This window comes from Takifugu flavidus, chromosome 22 (genome assembly GCF_003711565.1).
Source record: "Takifugu flavidus isolate HTHZ2018 chromosome 22, ASM371156v2, whole genome shotgun sequence".
Classification (NCBI taxonomy): Eukaryota; Metazoa; Chordata; class Actinopteri; order Tetraodontiformes; family Tetraodontidae; genus Takifugu; species Takifugu flavidus.
This window is the reverse complement of record NC_079541.1, coordinates 66,920-81,355: the sequence shown is the minus strand read 5'-3', so window position 1 is coordinate 81,355 and position 14,436 is coordinate 66,920. Positions and strand designations below refer to the sequence as shown.

The 14,436-nt window shown below is 52.8% G+C and overlaps 2 protein-coding genes and 1 long non-coding RNA gene across 3 annotated transcripts; 2 read left to right on the top strand and 1 right to left on the bottom strand.

Annotated features, from left to right (window-relative positions):
- Nucleotides 1-1,777: 1,777 nt before the first annotated feature.
- On the top strand, nt 1,778-9,024 carry ncaph2 (non-SMC condensin II complex, subunit H2). The gene is given in 23 exon segments (XM_057022540.1): nt 1,778-1,893; nt 2,158-2,203; nt 2,317-2,338; nt 2,376-2,672; nt 3,303-3,404; nt 3,513-3,574; nt 3,644-3,713; nt 3,826-3,882; nt 3,969-4,048; nt 4,122-4,270; nt 4,530-4,672; nt 4,747-4,821; nt 4,905-4,968; nt 5,114-5,215; nt 5,288-5,332; nt 5,399-5,469; nt 5,546-5,657; nt 5,729-5,815; nt 5,882-5,931; nt 7,491-7,592; nt 8,411-8,450; nt 8,453-8,559; nt 8,778-9,024. Coding segments are annotated over 20 exon segments (1,755 nt in total). The 5' UTR covers nt 1,778-1,893; nt 2,158-2,203; nt 2,317-2,338; nt 2,376-2,564; the 3' UTR covers nt 8,907-9,024.
- Nucleotides 9,025-9,550: 526 nt separating this feature from the next.
- LOC130519437 (protein SCO2 homolog, mitochondrial) lies at nt 9,551-11,059 on the bottom strand. Its single transcript, XM_057022875.1, has 2 exons — nt 10,921-11,059; nt 9,551-10,602 (listed from the first exon to the last, which is right to left on the bottom strand). The coding sequence occupies exon 2, from the start codon at nt 10,599-10,601 to the stop codon at nt 9,819-9,821; it is 783 nt and encodes a 260-aa protein (XP_056878855.1). The 5' UTR covers nt 10,602; nt 10,921-11,059; the 3' UTR covers nt 9,551-9,818.
- Nucleotides 11,036-13,289, top strand: LOC130519438 (uncharacterized). Its single transcript, XR_008948315.1, has 3 exons — nt 11,036-11,118; nt 12,439-12,540; nt 13,095-13,289. It is a non-coding gene; the product is annotated as an uncharacterized LOC130519438 (long non-coding RNA).
- Nucleotides 13,290-14,436: the final 1,147 nt, after the last annotated feature.

Here is a 14,436-nt window from a genome sequence, read left to right as displayed (position 1 = left end):
TGGCGGGCCGCTCCGAAGGCGGGCGCTCCGATGGCGGGTGCTCCGCTCTGTTCTGCAATGTAAAAACCACAAGAAAGACAAAATCCAACATTGGTGAATATTCCCAATCACTCGGTCTCTTCCCATGGATGAGGGGAAGTCCAGTATCTCCGTGTCACGTTTTATTCAGCACATTCCCAATAAAATGTGACTGCTGGTTCCAGCACCGTGACTTTAGCGACCTGGCCCCCTGCTGTGGAAACTGCTCCCTGTCCAGGTGGGATGGCCACCTCTCCTCCCCCCATTTCCTCCCCCCCATTTCCTCTCCTCCTCTCCTCCCTCCCCCATTTCCTCTCCTCCCCCCATTTCCTCTCCTCCCTCCCCATTTCCTCTCCTCCCCCCATTTCCTCTCCTCCCTCCCCATTTCCTCTCCTCCCCCCATTTCCTCTCCTCCCTCCCCATTTCCTCTCCTCCCCCCATTTCCTCTCCTCCTCCCCCATTTCCTCTCCTCCCTCTCCTCCCCCCATTTCCTCTCCTCCCCCATTTCCTCTCCTCCCTCCCCATTTCCTCCTCTCCTCCCTCTCCTCCCCCCATTTCCTCTCCTCCCCCCATTTCCTCCTCCCTCCCCATTTCCTCTCCTCCCTCCCCATTTCCTCTCCTCCCTCCCCATTTCCTCCCCCCCATTTCCTCTCCTCCTCCCCCCATTTCCTCTCCTCCCTCCCTCACTCTCCCCCCTTCATCCATCTGTCCATCAGCTGGAGGGTGAATTCATGAGCCCGGTCCGCTTTGTTCCTGGTCGAACCTCACTGGTTGTGTGGAAACTGAATTAGTCTCGATCATGAAGACAAGAACTAATCAATAATCACAAGTGTGGCCGTCTGTGCCCCACAGATTTGAGGAAACCTTGTTCAGTTAAATACCAACTCGATCAAGACTGGATCCAGTCCAGCGAGGACGCCGTTAGACCACCAAAACCAACTGTTTGTGGCTGCCGGAACCAGACGGAGCCCAGCTGAGCCCGACTGGCCCGCCAGGTGGACTCACCTTCAACTGTGCACCACGGAATGCTGCTGGAGAAGGTCGCTGTCTCAGCCAGCTAACCTCGACCTATCCGCAGGGGGTCCCGGGACGCAGCCGCCGCTCGGCCCGCACCGAGACCCAGCAGCGCGGATCTCCGCCGAGCCGACAGTCGGTCCCAGTTGGTCACTTGAGCGAGGGAGTCCCGAATACGGCGCTCTTTCCTTCTCTCACTGGGTCGGAACACATCGAGTAGAGCCGAACCGAGCCGACGGGCACCGATTTAGGGATAAACAGAAGCATAGCAGCTTTTCCAGGAACTTTCCAGGAAAGGGTCACGTGGCTCACGAGGACTGCTTTAAGGTGGACTGAGTTAAGGTGGACTCCCTCTCACACACGCACACACACGCCCGTCGGCATGTTTGTGTTTTTGTCTTCTTGCGTGGATTATCTGCTCTGATGTGTTTCTGTCTTTAAATACCGATTTTAAAGTTTCAAGATCAGATGACAGTGATTATTATCTTTGATTCTTCTGACAACTCTTTATCAGATGGGCAATAAAAATAATAGGTTATATTTTACTGAAGTTTAATGTGTCACTTTAAATAAAACAAACGCACAGATTTTACTCAAATCAAAATATTCTAAAATACAACTTTGAATTTTCTATGGAGTTGGGTCGCCGGCCACAGGGGTCGCTGTGACCGTTTCCGGCTGCAGAAGAAGAAAAAGTAGACGAAGAAGAAGAACGTATCGACGAAGAAGAAATACTGCGCGGGCTGTTTGACTGTTTCCCGGCTGTTTCCCGGCTGTTGCCCGACTGTTGCCCGGCTGTTGCCCGACTGTTGCCCGGCTGTTGCCCGACTGTTGCCCGGCTGTTGCCCGACTGTTTGGTCGGTGAGTTCTGGTTATAATAATCGTGTCCAAGACTGAAAATAACGAAGAAAAACTGCGTTTGGGTTTTAACGTCTCGCTACGTTTGTCTTCAGCCCGATTAAACGCAACATTTTACAGATTGTACAACGTCGATACTTTAGGTTTTTTCGGTAACAAAGTTTTGTTTAACTAATATTGGAAAGTAACGTTGATGTAAAAGTAGTAACCTTTTGCATCAGGTGCTCATTAAGATGAGATGTAAAGATGTTGTGTTGCCGATTCCAGAGTCGCGCTGTGGCGAAAACTTCAATAAAATACGAATCTACACCAAGTGAGTAACTTCCCGAGGGACATTCCAACAGATTTTCAAATTCAGGATTGATTCATCTCTGATTTCCTCCTTTTCACAAATGTATATAATAACCATATTGATGTGTTTTTCAGGCTTGGGCCTGGTCTCTCTGGTCCTCCCTGGTCTCTCTGGTTCCCTGGTCTCTCTGGTCTCCCTGGTCTCTCTGGTCTCCCTGGTCTCTCTGGTTCCCTGGTCTCCCTGGTCTCTCTGGTTCCCTGGTCTCTCTGGTTCCCTGGTCTCCCTGGTCTCTCTGGTTCCCTGGTCTCTCTGGTTCCCTGGTCTCCCTGGTCTCTCTGGTTCCCTGGTCTCTCTGGTTCCCTGGTCTCCCTGGTCTCTCTTCATGGAGTCCACAGAAAGCCGCTTTGCACATCTGTTGCAGCCAATCAGAGAGCTCACGAAAAACTGGGACATCGATGTGGCAGCAGCGTTAAATGACTATTTAGAAGAGGTAAGAGGTCTCACACTGCAGGGTGCATTACAGAGGGGGGCAGCACAGAGGCAATGGCCATTTCTCAGTTTGTCTCCTTCTCCGTCCTCCTGTGGAAACATCAGTCATCACCAAAGAACAGTTCCCATTCAAGGTTCACATGCAACCTGCTAGGTTCACTCCAAGTATGCGTCACATGTGGATAGGGGCGGCTAGATTTCCCACAAGGTGTTTCACTCACAGAAAAGTGTATACGTCAAAGTACAACCATCCAGATGTGAGCTCCAGAAGTTCAGACACGGAACACACGATATTAAAGGAGCTGCTCAACATCTGGTGTCAGTGATGCCAAATATCTGATGTCAAGATGGCAACGCTGTTATTTAGAGGGAAGCACCTGCGTCACAGAAACATCTGTTGCTCCAGTTTAGGCTTAAACGTCCTGATATCACTCACATCAGTCTCTAATACCCTTTGTAACACACACTTGAGTTATCGTCCTCTTTCTTTTTCTCAGATTAGTTTCACCTTCCCGAGAAAAGCGATTGATTTTCTGTAGGTCAAAGAGACGAACCTGAACTGGGACATTCGTCCTCAGCAGCCTGACAGATGTTGAGAATGACCTAAACATTCACCTGTTCCTGTTTGCAGCTGGATGAGATGTGCATCACCTTTGATGGTGGCAAAACAGGGCTCAATTTTGCAGAAGCTGCTTTGCTGATTCAAGGTTCTACCAGCATTTACAGCAAAAAGGTGACGTGTGTGTGTGGGGGGGGTGAGGACACATGTTATCAGCATGACAGGAAGTGGAAGTGATGTCAGACTCGTTCTGCTTTTTTTAACTGCGTGTTCCTGTCTCAGGTGGAGCTCCTCCACAGTCTGGTTTACCAAACCCTGGAGTACATCAGTGAGAAGAACAGGAAGTATGCTGCCTCCCAATCAGCTTTATATCCCTCAGCTTCCCCCGTTGAAACCTCTTTGATTTCTCACAGACGCAACAAACAGACGGCCGAGGCTCAGCAGGGGGACACAGACGGAGCACACAGTGACCACGATGAGCATGTAAGAAATGCAGTGATATGATTGTAGCAGTGTTCAAGCACCTGTGCTGATGCTGTAGCTGGCCATGGAGGAATCATGGGTAATGTAGCGAGCACCTGTCCTTCTCTCTCAGTTCACACAGTTGGACCTGGACACGGCTGAGGACTCACACAAGAATCACTCCACAACAGTCAGTTTCCGCTGTCTCACCTGTGTATCACCTGTGTAACACGGTCCAACGTTGTCTCACCCGTGTATCACCTGTGTCCTCCTCAGACTGCTCTGGTGGTTCCCCTCCCTCCGGAGTCTCTTCTTCCTCCTGAGAGCAGAGAGAAACTCAAACTTCCTCTGATCAGGTGAGTCTGGGCAGAACCTCCAGGGACGCTCTGCTGAGGTCATCATCGCTGATCCTGTTGTTGTGTCCGTCAGTCTGAAGGGTGAGACGCTGTGCAGTGTGAAGGACTTCAGGATCAACCTCTTCATTCCAGGAGCTGAAGATATGATTGTGCTGCTGCTGGGATCAGCAGCCTCCACCCACCTGTTGGACAAATGTCCTGCAGAGTCTCTGCAGCAACAAGGTGACGACCTGCTGCCACACGGGTCACACGGGCCACACGGGTCACACGGGTGCGACTGTTCCTGAAGCTACATGCTGCTGCTCACAGACAAAAAGCTAGATTCTGCCTGTTTGGACATGAGACGTTCTGACCAGTTTTATTGCTACACATTGTTTTCATCTGCCCAAAGCAGCTGTTTGATTGGAAGTAGATGAAACTCTAACACAGGTGTAAAGCAACTTAGACGCCACTGTCTCTCGTCTGGATTATGTGGCTCCAGATGATATGGAGGGGGCAGAAAACGGCTGTGGCGTTTCCCAAGATTTCCATCCTTTGGACATCAACATGGAGGAGGAAGCACATGAGCAGGGGGTGGAGCCTGTATTCAGACAGCAGGAGGCGGAGCTTGTACACAGACATCAGGTGAGTCGACCCGGCTCCATTTTCAGGCGTACAGTGTTGTTGATCTTACTGGGCCTGGCATTCCTATCTGTCAGGCTTCAACGGGAAGAATGACGGCAGAGAGACGGAGGCGACCTGACGCGGGCAGGGCAGAGGAGGCCCCACCCACTGTATGTCAACACCTGTGTGTGACTGCATTCATGTCAGCACATCAATGCAATTCATCAACATTCTGAGAGCTTTGATCTTTCAGGTGAATGTGTGGGAAGTCCATGAGCCTTACTCCGTCATTGGAAGGGATAAACCCTGTAAATCAGGTGAATCACTCCCCGCTAAACCACAGAATTAGCAGGGGAAACTACAGCAACAGCACGTCAGTCAGACGCCCACCAGGGCGGGCTACAGGTGTGTCACAGACTATTGCGCGTATGTGAATGACACAGGTGTTTTTGGGCTCATCAGGAAAATGTTTCCGGGTTCCTGACGGTCTGGATGGAGGTGGGAAAAGGAAGAGGAAGCAGGGCTCTTGCCTGGAGGACTTCAGGAGCTGGTTCACAGGAAGCTGTGAGAACCTCTGAGCAGTGATGACGTCACGAGCGTGTTGTGGTGGAGTAATGCTCATTTCTTTGGTTGCAGTTAACCCCCCCGAGCAGAAGTTAAAAAATGGACCCGTGTTTACAGGTGACCACAAACTGAACTGAACAGAACCATGATCCGACTGTCGCTGAGCTGGCTCCTCTTTTTCAGACCTGAACTTCATTTATCTGAACTCGGTCAAAGACAAATTGAAGACTCAGAGGAGGATCTACAGGAAGGCGGTACTCTCACTTCCTGTCGCATCTGTTGGACGTGTCACGTGGGTGTGGTCTCTGATGCGTTTCCTGACCACCTCAGGGTTTGGTGGTGTCAGAGGAGGAACTGAGGAGGACCCTTCTGCAGCCAGAGGAGGCGGGGCTACATCCGCAGGGGGCGGGGCTTGATGGCTTTCACCATGCTGATCTCCTTGGTAACGCATCAGTTCTCTAGCTTGCAACCATCTGACCGAGCGAGTGATCATGTTTGCAACATCTTTCAAAGGTGGAGAAGACCTGTCTGACAACGAACACGAAGCGTTTCCTGACGACGCTCCCGCTGAGGTGGTCAGAGGACCAGGTGACCCAACAGGTGATGGATGATGCCGGCGTGATGCAGAACAGGAAGTGAAACTCACTTCCTGTTTGATGTTTTCAGGAAATGCAAACGATGAGGTCAGTTATGAAGATCTGGTGAGGCTGCGTGTGGTGAGTAAACGCATCTGTCAGGGGGGGTGCTGGAGCCTGTCCTGGGAGGGGGGGTGCTGGAGCCTGTCCCAGGGTGAGGGGGGGGTGCTGGAGCCTGTCCCAGGGTGAGGGGGGGGTGCTGGAGCCTGTCCCAGGGTGAGGGGACAGGACGCTGTGTGGGCATTAGGGGGAGGCATACCCAGGTACCTCAGCCTGCCCTGGAGCTGGTGCAGTCTTGGACTATCTGGACGAACTGAAACTGCTTTTAAATGTTGGAAAATCCAAAATCTTGCTTTTCCTAAGCGGCCTGTTGTCCGAGCATGCCCCCCCAATCAAAGAGGCGGGCTGTAATCCGTTTGTCCTTCAGAAGGACGGAGACCTGCTGGCGTCCAGTCTGACTGGTGGTGATGCTGTAGATGTCCCCCGTGTGTCACACCTGTACTCACAATCCTTAAGTGTGAAGAAGGGCCACTGGAGGATCCCACCTGGAGGATCCCACCTGGAGGATCCCACCTGGAGGATCCCACCTGGAGGCTCTCCTGGGCTTCTTCCTGCACCTCTCTTCAGAGAACTCAAGGACATTTGGCCCCAGTCTGGCTCCTGAGGCCGGACTTCCTGGATTTCTCTCCAGTCTCAACTGGAATCTTATTTCTCTAGAATTGATCAGTTCTTGTTTTTGAGCTGCTTTTCTTTGCACCGGTCCGTAGTGGTGAAGAGAGAGCAGAGCCAAAAGGCGAAGCTCTCGATTTACCGGTCGATCTTCGTTCCTCCCCTCACCTATGGTCATGACCTTTGGGTAATGCCCGAAAGAACAAGATCACGGGTACAAGCGGCTGAAATGAGCTTCCTCCGTAGGGTGGCTGGGCCCCTCCCCTAGAGAGGGGGAGAAGCTCTGCCATCCTGGAGGAGCTCGGAGTAGAGCCGCTGCTCCTCCGTGTTGAGAGGAGCCAGATGAGGTGGCTTGGGCATCTAGTCAGGATGCCCCCTGGGCCCCTCCCTGGTGAGGTGTTCAGGGCATGTCCCTCCGGTAGGAGACCCCCGGGGAGACCCAGGACACGTTGGAGAGACGATGTCTCTCGACTGGCCTGGGAACGCCCGGGGAGAAGTAGCTGGGGAGAGGGAAGTCTGGGCCCTCTGCTTAGGCTGCTGCCCCCGCGACCCGACCCCGGATAAGCGGTAGTGGATGGATGGATGGACGTTATAAGCATATATACAGCATATATTATAAGCATATATATATATAATACATACATAATATAATATATACATATTATAAGCATATATACATAAATATAGAATATTTCTTCTTTGTTTCATTGATGTTCTGAGGCCTTCTGTTTCCTGGTGCCTCCCAAAAACACTTTACTTTTCCAGAGGTGAAGAATGGACCATAACAACCACTGAATAAACACAAATGTTAATGTTAGCTTGTTCTGCTCTGCCCCGTGTAGCCCAGGTCAGACTCCAGCTCCGAACCAGCCCTGGAACCTCTCTGGGGGTGCCTGTGGTCTGGATCAGGGTTTTTATCTGGTTCAATAGGAATGTAACGTGGTCTCGTAAACCTTGTGTGATGCGTTCAGGAACAGCTATTGGTGAGCAGTCGGGGATTCACCCAGGAGACGGCTCTGTCTCAGAGGGTTAGAGACTGGGAGGACGCCATCCAGCCGGAGCTGCTTCGCCTGGTAAAACAGCAGCCTCGACGTCCCTGTCCGTCTCCCTCACTTCCTGTCTGTCTCCCTCTCACTTCCCGTCTGTCTCCCTCTCACTTCCCGTCTGTCTCCCTCTCACTTCCGTCTGTCTCCCTCTCACTTCCCGTCTGTCTCCCTCTCACTTCCTCTCCTCCTCTGTCTCCCTCTCACTTCCTCCTCTGTCTCCCTCTCACTTCCCGTCTGTCTCCCTCTCACTTCCCGTCTGTCTCCCTCTCACTTCCCGTCTGTCTCCTCTCTCACTTCCCGTCTGTCTCCCTCTCACTTCCTCCTCTGTCTCCCTCTCACTTCCTCCTCTGTCTCCCTCTCACTTCTGTCTGTCTCCCTCTCACTTCCTGTCTGTCTCCCTCTCACTTCCTGTCTGTCTCCCTCTCACTTCCTCCTCTGTCTCCCTCTCACTTCCTCCTCTGTCTCCCTCTCACTTCCTGTCTGTCTCCCTCTCACTTCCTGTCTGGCTCCCTCTCACTTCCCCTGTCTCCCTCTCACTTCCTCCTCTGTCTCCCTCTCACTTCCTCCTGTCTCCCTCTCACTTCCTGTCTGGCTCCCTCTCACTTCCTGTCTGGCTCCCTCTCACTTCCTGTCTGGCTCCCTCTCACTTCCTGTCTGGCTCCCTCTCACTTCCTGTCTGGCTCCCTCTCACTTCCTGTCTGGCTCCTTCTCACTTCCTGTCTGGCTCCCTCTCACTTCCTGTCTGGCTCCCTCTCACTTCCTGTCTGGCTCCCTCTCACTTCCTGTCTGTCTCCTCTCACTTCCTGTCTGGCTCCCTCTCACTTCCTGTCTGGCCTGTCCTGCAGGAGGCTCGTCCAGCCTTTGACATCCATGACTGGCGGGACAGGTGGTGGCAGCCCTGGGCAGTGTTGCTCGCCGCAGGTCTTTTGCCTCCATCGTCGCTGGTTTGGACAACGTTGAGGTCTGCAAATACCTGCTGGCTTCACTGCAGCTGGTGAGTCCAACGGACCCACCAGAACCAACTTAAAGGTTCACCAGAGCAGTGGCAGCACACTCAAGGATAGCCCGGTCCATAGACCCCAATACTTCCATTTTATTGGGTAGTTTTATTAGTTTCACTTCTCAGGGTCACTGTAGGTCACAGGTGTGTGTGTCTCTGTGTGTGTGTGTGTGTGTCTCTGTATATGTGGGTGTGTGTGGTGTGTGTGTCAGGCCAACGACCACACCGTGGAGGTGGACCAGGTGGGGGGTCTGGACAGCAGCGTTGACACGATGGGCCTGACTCTGCTCAGCACCGTTCGAGCGACGGACAGATTCAAGACTCTGACGACATCCACCTGAGACACAGGTGTCTGTCCTGCTCTCACCTGAACTTTCCAGGTCCCTGAATGCATCATGGTCAGAGAATGAAGCTTCTTCTGTTCTTTCCTGGTATTTGTAATAAACTGATGTCTCGGTACCACTGGCTCAGGGATGCTCTTACTGGCTGGGTATGACATCATAGCAGCCACCCACCGTCCACCACTTCTCCCTGGGAGGGGGCGTATATCACCTGTGGGAGGGCGGAGTAGCGTATATCACCTGTGGGAGGGCGGAGTAGCGTATATCACCTGTGGAGGGCGGAGTAGCGTATATCACCTGTGGGAGGCGGAGTAGCGTATATCACCTGTGGGAGGGCGGAGTAGCGTATATCACCTGTGGGAGGGCGGAGTAGCATATATCACCTGTGGGAGGGCGGAGTAGCGTATATCACCTGTGGGAGGGCGGAGTAGCGTATATCACCTGTGGGAGGGCGGAGTAGCGTATATCACCTGTGGGAGGGCGGAGTAGCATATATCACCTGTGGGAGGGCGGAGTAGCGTATATCACCTGTGGGAGGGCGGAGTAGCATATATCACCTGTGGGAGGGCGGAGTAGCATATATCACCTGTGGGAGGGGGGGAACAACCTTCCTGCAGTGTCCACACACTCAAGGATCACCTGTGTTTGGGGAAACGGTTTTATTTATTCATTTTACAGCTGAAGCGTTCCAGCGGATCAACGAGGGTCTGGGTTCTGTTCAGTCCACAACGCGGCTCCTCTGGGTTCTGTTCAGTCCACAACGCGGCTCCTCTGGGTTCTGTTCAGTCCACAACGCGGCTCCAGCAGCAACAACCATCTCAACACCACCTGCTGCTGGTGCCGCTGGGCCCCCGGTGGGCCGGCCACACTGAACAGGAAGTGGTGATGTTCTCCTGGTTCTCCTCACTTCCATCAGAGTTTGGCATAGTTTTGGAGGTGGTTCCGGACGCTCTGAGTGATCTGGTCCTGGTTCTTCATCCTGTTGTAATAATCCAGAAACAATCCGTCAGGACTGATCAGGTAGATCAGGATGCTGTGGTCTACGATGTAGTCTCCATCCTCGTCTTTGGGTCCAGCGCTGGCGTACACGCGGTAGTCACGGCCGGCCCGTTTCACCTCCTCTGAGGTTCCCGTCAGTCCGATCAGGCGAGGATGGAAGTCTTTGACGTATCTGGCCAGTGCTGGGACGTCGTCCCGTTCTGGGTCGACCGTGATGAACAGGGGTTGCACAGGGGGGAGCGAAGCGTCCCGGTCCAGAGCCGCCACCACAGCACTCAGCTTGTCCAGCTCATCGGGACAAATGTCCGGACAGTGTGTGAAGCCGAAGTACAGCAGCACCCACCCACCCAGGAAGTCCTCCTTGGTCCTGCGCTGCCCCTGGTGGTCCACAAGGCTGAAGTCCCCCTGGCCCAGAGCCACCCTCTTCAGCTGACTCACACGCTTCCGTTGCAGCTCCTGCTGCTTCTCCGAGTCCACCCACCACCAACAGGCGAAGAGCCCGGCGCCCACCAGCGCCGTGACCCCCATCCTGGTCCGGAGCTTCACCGGAGAGCCCACAGACGCCATCTGACGACCACAGCCGAGGTGAGGAAGACTTGGAGGCCGAAGAAGTCCCGCCTGCTGCCTCCCTGACAACAGACCGAGGGTTCTTCCTCCACGATGCAAATCACCCACAATGCACCTCGCTGTCAACATCCTTCAACGTAACAGGTGCAAAACACAATTTCTGTGAACACGGAAAAGTCAACTGGCGCCGAATATACTATATAATAATATACATAATAATATACTATATAGTAATATACGGTCTAAAATGAAAGGCCGTCCGATACATCGCTAATCTGACATCTTTTAAGCAGCGACCACTTGGCTTCAGTACCTGCTAACAGTTAGCTGGGTTAGCTTTAACTAGACGAACCGACATTAGCCGCGTTGTTGGAGGCTGTAAAGCTACTAATAACTGCTACTAATAACGGATTCCCAAGCGCGATCACCTAAATGTGAACAAACTCACCTACAGCCTTCCCGATCACCTGTTTTCCCCTTTATGACCGCTGGTCATACAGGAAACGAAAAGTTACTGAACACCGACGTCACTTCCGCCAAGAGATGGCGTTGTTTTTTTTGTTTTTTTTTTAAAGCTGTCGCTCGTGTTGGTGATCGTCTGTGACGTCACTCCCTCTGAGGAGGTCTGCATCAGCTGCAATATCAGGTATTGATGATTGATTGATCAGCTGTTAGAGGAGGTGGATCAGAGGAACATCAGCCACAGCAAAGGGGTTTTTGGTCCAGTTGCTTTCTAAGATTTATTCTTTATTTGGTCAAGAGAAGAAGCCTGACATGGCTGATATTCAGCAGCATTTTTAATAATTATTATTTTTGCCTCTATTAAGCAAGTAACTGTGTCCAAAGGACCCTCAAGAAGAGGGAGGGGTTAGAGTCACTATGGGAGGGGTTAGAGTCACTGTAGGAGGGGTTAGAGTCACTGTGGGAGGGGTTAGAGTCACTGTGGGAGGGGTTAGAGTCACCATTGCAGGTTGGTGTCACTGTGGGAGGGGTTAGAGTCACTGTGGGAGGGGGTAGAGTCACTATGGGAGGGGTTAGAGTCACCATAGAGGGAGGGGTTAGAGTCACCTTTGCAGGTTGGTGTCACTGTGGGAGGGTTAGAGTCACCATAGAGGGAGGGGTTAGAGTCACCATAGAGGGAGGGGTTAGAGTCACTGTGGGAGGGGTTAGAGTCACCATAGAGGGAGGGGTTAGAGTCACCATAGAGGGAGGGGTTAGAGTCACCGTGGCAGGTTGGTGTCACTGTGGGAGGGGTTAGAGTCACTGTAGGAGGGGTTAGAGTCACTACGGGAGGGGTTAGAGTCACTGTGGGAGGGGTTTGAGTCACCATGGAGGGAGGGGTTAGAGTCACTGTGGGAGGGGTTAGAGTCACCATGGAGGGAGGGGTTAGAGTCACCATGGCAGGTTGGTGTCACTGTGGGTGGGGTTAGAGTCACTGTGGGAGGGATTAGAGTCACTACGGGAGGGGTTAGAGTCACTGTGGGAGGGGTTAGAGTCACCATGGAGGGAGGGGTTAGAGTCACTGTGGGAGGGGTTAGAGTCACTGTGGGAGGGGTTAGAGTCACCATGGAGGGAGGGGTTAGAGTCACTGTGGGAGGGGTTAGAGTCACCATGGAGGGAGGGGTTAGAGTCACTGTGGGAGAGGTTAGAGTCACTGTGGGAGGGGTTAGAGTCACCATGGAGGGAGGGGTTAGAGTCACTGTGGGTGGGGTTAGAGTCACCATAGAGGGAGGGTTAGAGTCACTGTGGGAGGGGTTAGAGTCACCATGGAGGGAGGGGTTAGAGTCACTGTGGGAGGGGTTAGAGTCACCATGGAGGGAGGGGTTAGAGTCACTGTGGGAGGGGTTAGAGTCACTGTGGGAGGGGTTAGAGTCACCATGGCAGGTTGGCGTTGCCCTTCACATGTGCTGAGAGCGTTTCCAGAAGTCGGTACTTTGCTCCATAAACCAAGAACCTGTGGTTCCAGGATGGCGACTCTCCTGTGTCTCCTGATCTCCAACGGTGAGAGGTGAGGACATGGATGGACTCCGCCTTCCACCTGTCATTGAGGAGGTGTTTGACCAATCAGGTGAGTCTGTCTACAGCTTTTGTCTTATGTGAGCCTCTGACTGTAGGAAACCACCCTATATCCCTCTGTAGTGCACTATCGAGGGTGTAGGCCACTTTCTAGGGGTGTCCTAATGTTAAGGGAGGATTTCTGGACCCTCTATAGTGCACTCAATGTATCCCATGATGCATTGCAATATAATAACAAAGCAATATATCCCATTATCCTTTGTGGTAGCACCTGTGATGCTAGACATAAAGCTAATTTTTAATGAATAATTTGATATTAATGACATAATAGTACATCTACAAACGAATGACCAGTCAGTGTTTTAAATTTATTACTGGGTAGAAAAACCTCGACTTATTGGGCTGGCACTGACGATGATCTGGTAGTGACTGTGTGATGCTATCACGCAGCCTTGGCCCAGCGCTCCAATCAGGGTAATGAGCAGATCATCGATCTGATGATTTGATCATTCATTGCTTGTTTTGGCACCTGCCAGCAAGTCAAACTGGTGTTAGATGTCAGGATGGAGGCCTTGTGACATCATTTCCTGTCTTATTCTTTTTTAGAGCAAGACTCTAAACTGAAATCTCATGGTGGGATTGGTTGCTATGGCCAGGGCGTGAGCAGGAAACAGGAAGTGACCTCACTGCGATCCAAATGTCACATGACTGCTCTCGCAGGTGGCGGTGGTGAGCAGGTGATTTACTGGATCACCTGTCGATCATCTGTACAGACGAAAAATACAACGATGTAACTTCAAATGTCTCGTATTCATGGAAGTAACCGTGGATGTCTCAGAAAAAATCAAACATCCATCCACCCATCATCCATCCATCATCCATCCATCCACCCAGAGTCATCCATCATCCATCCATCCACCCAGAGTCATCCATCCATCCATCCATCCACCCAGAGTCATCCATCCATCCATCCACCCAGAGTCATCCATCCATCCATCCACCCATCCACCCAGAGTCATCCATCCATCCATCCATCCATCCACCCAGAGTCATCCATCCATCCACCCAGAGTCATCCATCCATCCATCCACCCATCCACCCAGAGTCATCCATCCATCCATCCACCCAGTCATCCATCCATCCATCCATCCACCCAGAGTCATCCATCCATCCATCCACCAGTCATCCATCCATCCATCCATCCACCCAGAGTCATCCATCCATCCATCCATCCACCCAGTCATCCATCCATCCATCCATCCACCCAGAGTCATCCATCCATCCATCCAGAGTCATCCATCCACCCATCCATCCATCCACCCATCCATGGGGGTCGGGTCGCGGGGGCAGCAGCCTAAGCAGAGGGCCCAGACTTCCCTCTCCCCAGCTACTTCTCCCCGGGCGTTCCCAGGCCAGTCGAGAGACATCGTCTCTCCAACGTGTCCTGGGTCTCCCCGGGCGTCTCCTACCGGAGGGACATGCCCTGAACACCTCACCAGGGAGGGGCCCAGGGGGCATCCTGACTAGATGCCCAAGCCACCTCATCTGGCTCCTCCTCTACTCCGAGCTCCTCCAGGATGGCAGAGCTCCGCCCCCTCTCTAGGGGAGGGGCCCAGCCACCCTACGGAGGAAGCTCATTTCAGCCGCTTGTACCCGTGATCTTGTTCTTTCGGGCATTACCCAAAGGTCATGACCATAGGTGAGGGGAGGAACGAAGATCGACCGGTAAATCTCTTCACCACTACGGACCGGTGCAGAGTCCGCATTACTGTGGACGGATTGTACAGTATATCGTATTTTTGTGTGGGTTTCTGCGCTCTGTGCCTCCCTCTCCTCTCCTCTCCTCCCCTCTCCTCTCCTCTCCTCTCCCTCTCCTCCCCCCTCCCCTCTCCTCCCCTCTCCTCCCCTCCCCTCCTCTCCCCTCTCCTCTCCCCTCTCCTCCCCTCCC

Excerpts from the sequence above, each read along its gene's own strand:
- LOC130519437 (XM_057022875.1), bottom strand. The coding sequence starts at position 10,601 with ATGTTGACAGCGAGGTGCATTGTGGGTGATTTGCATCGTGGAGGAAGA.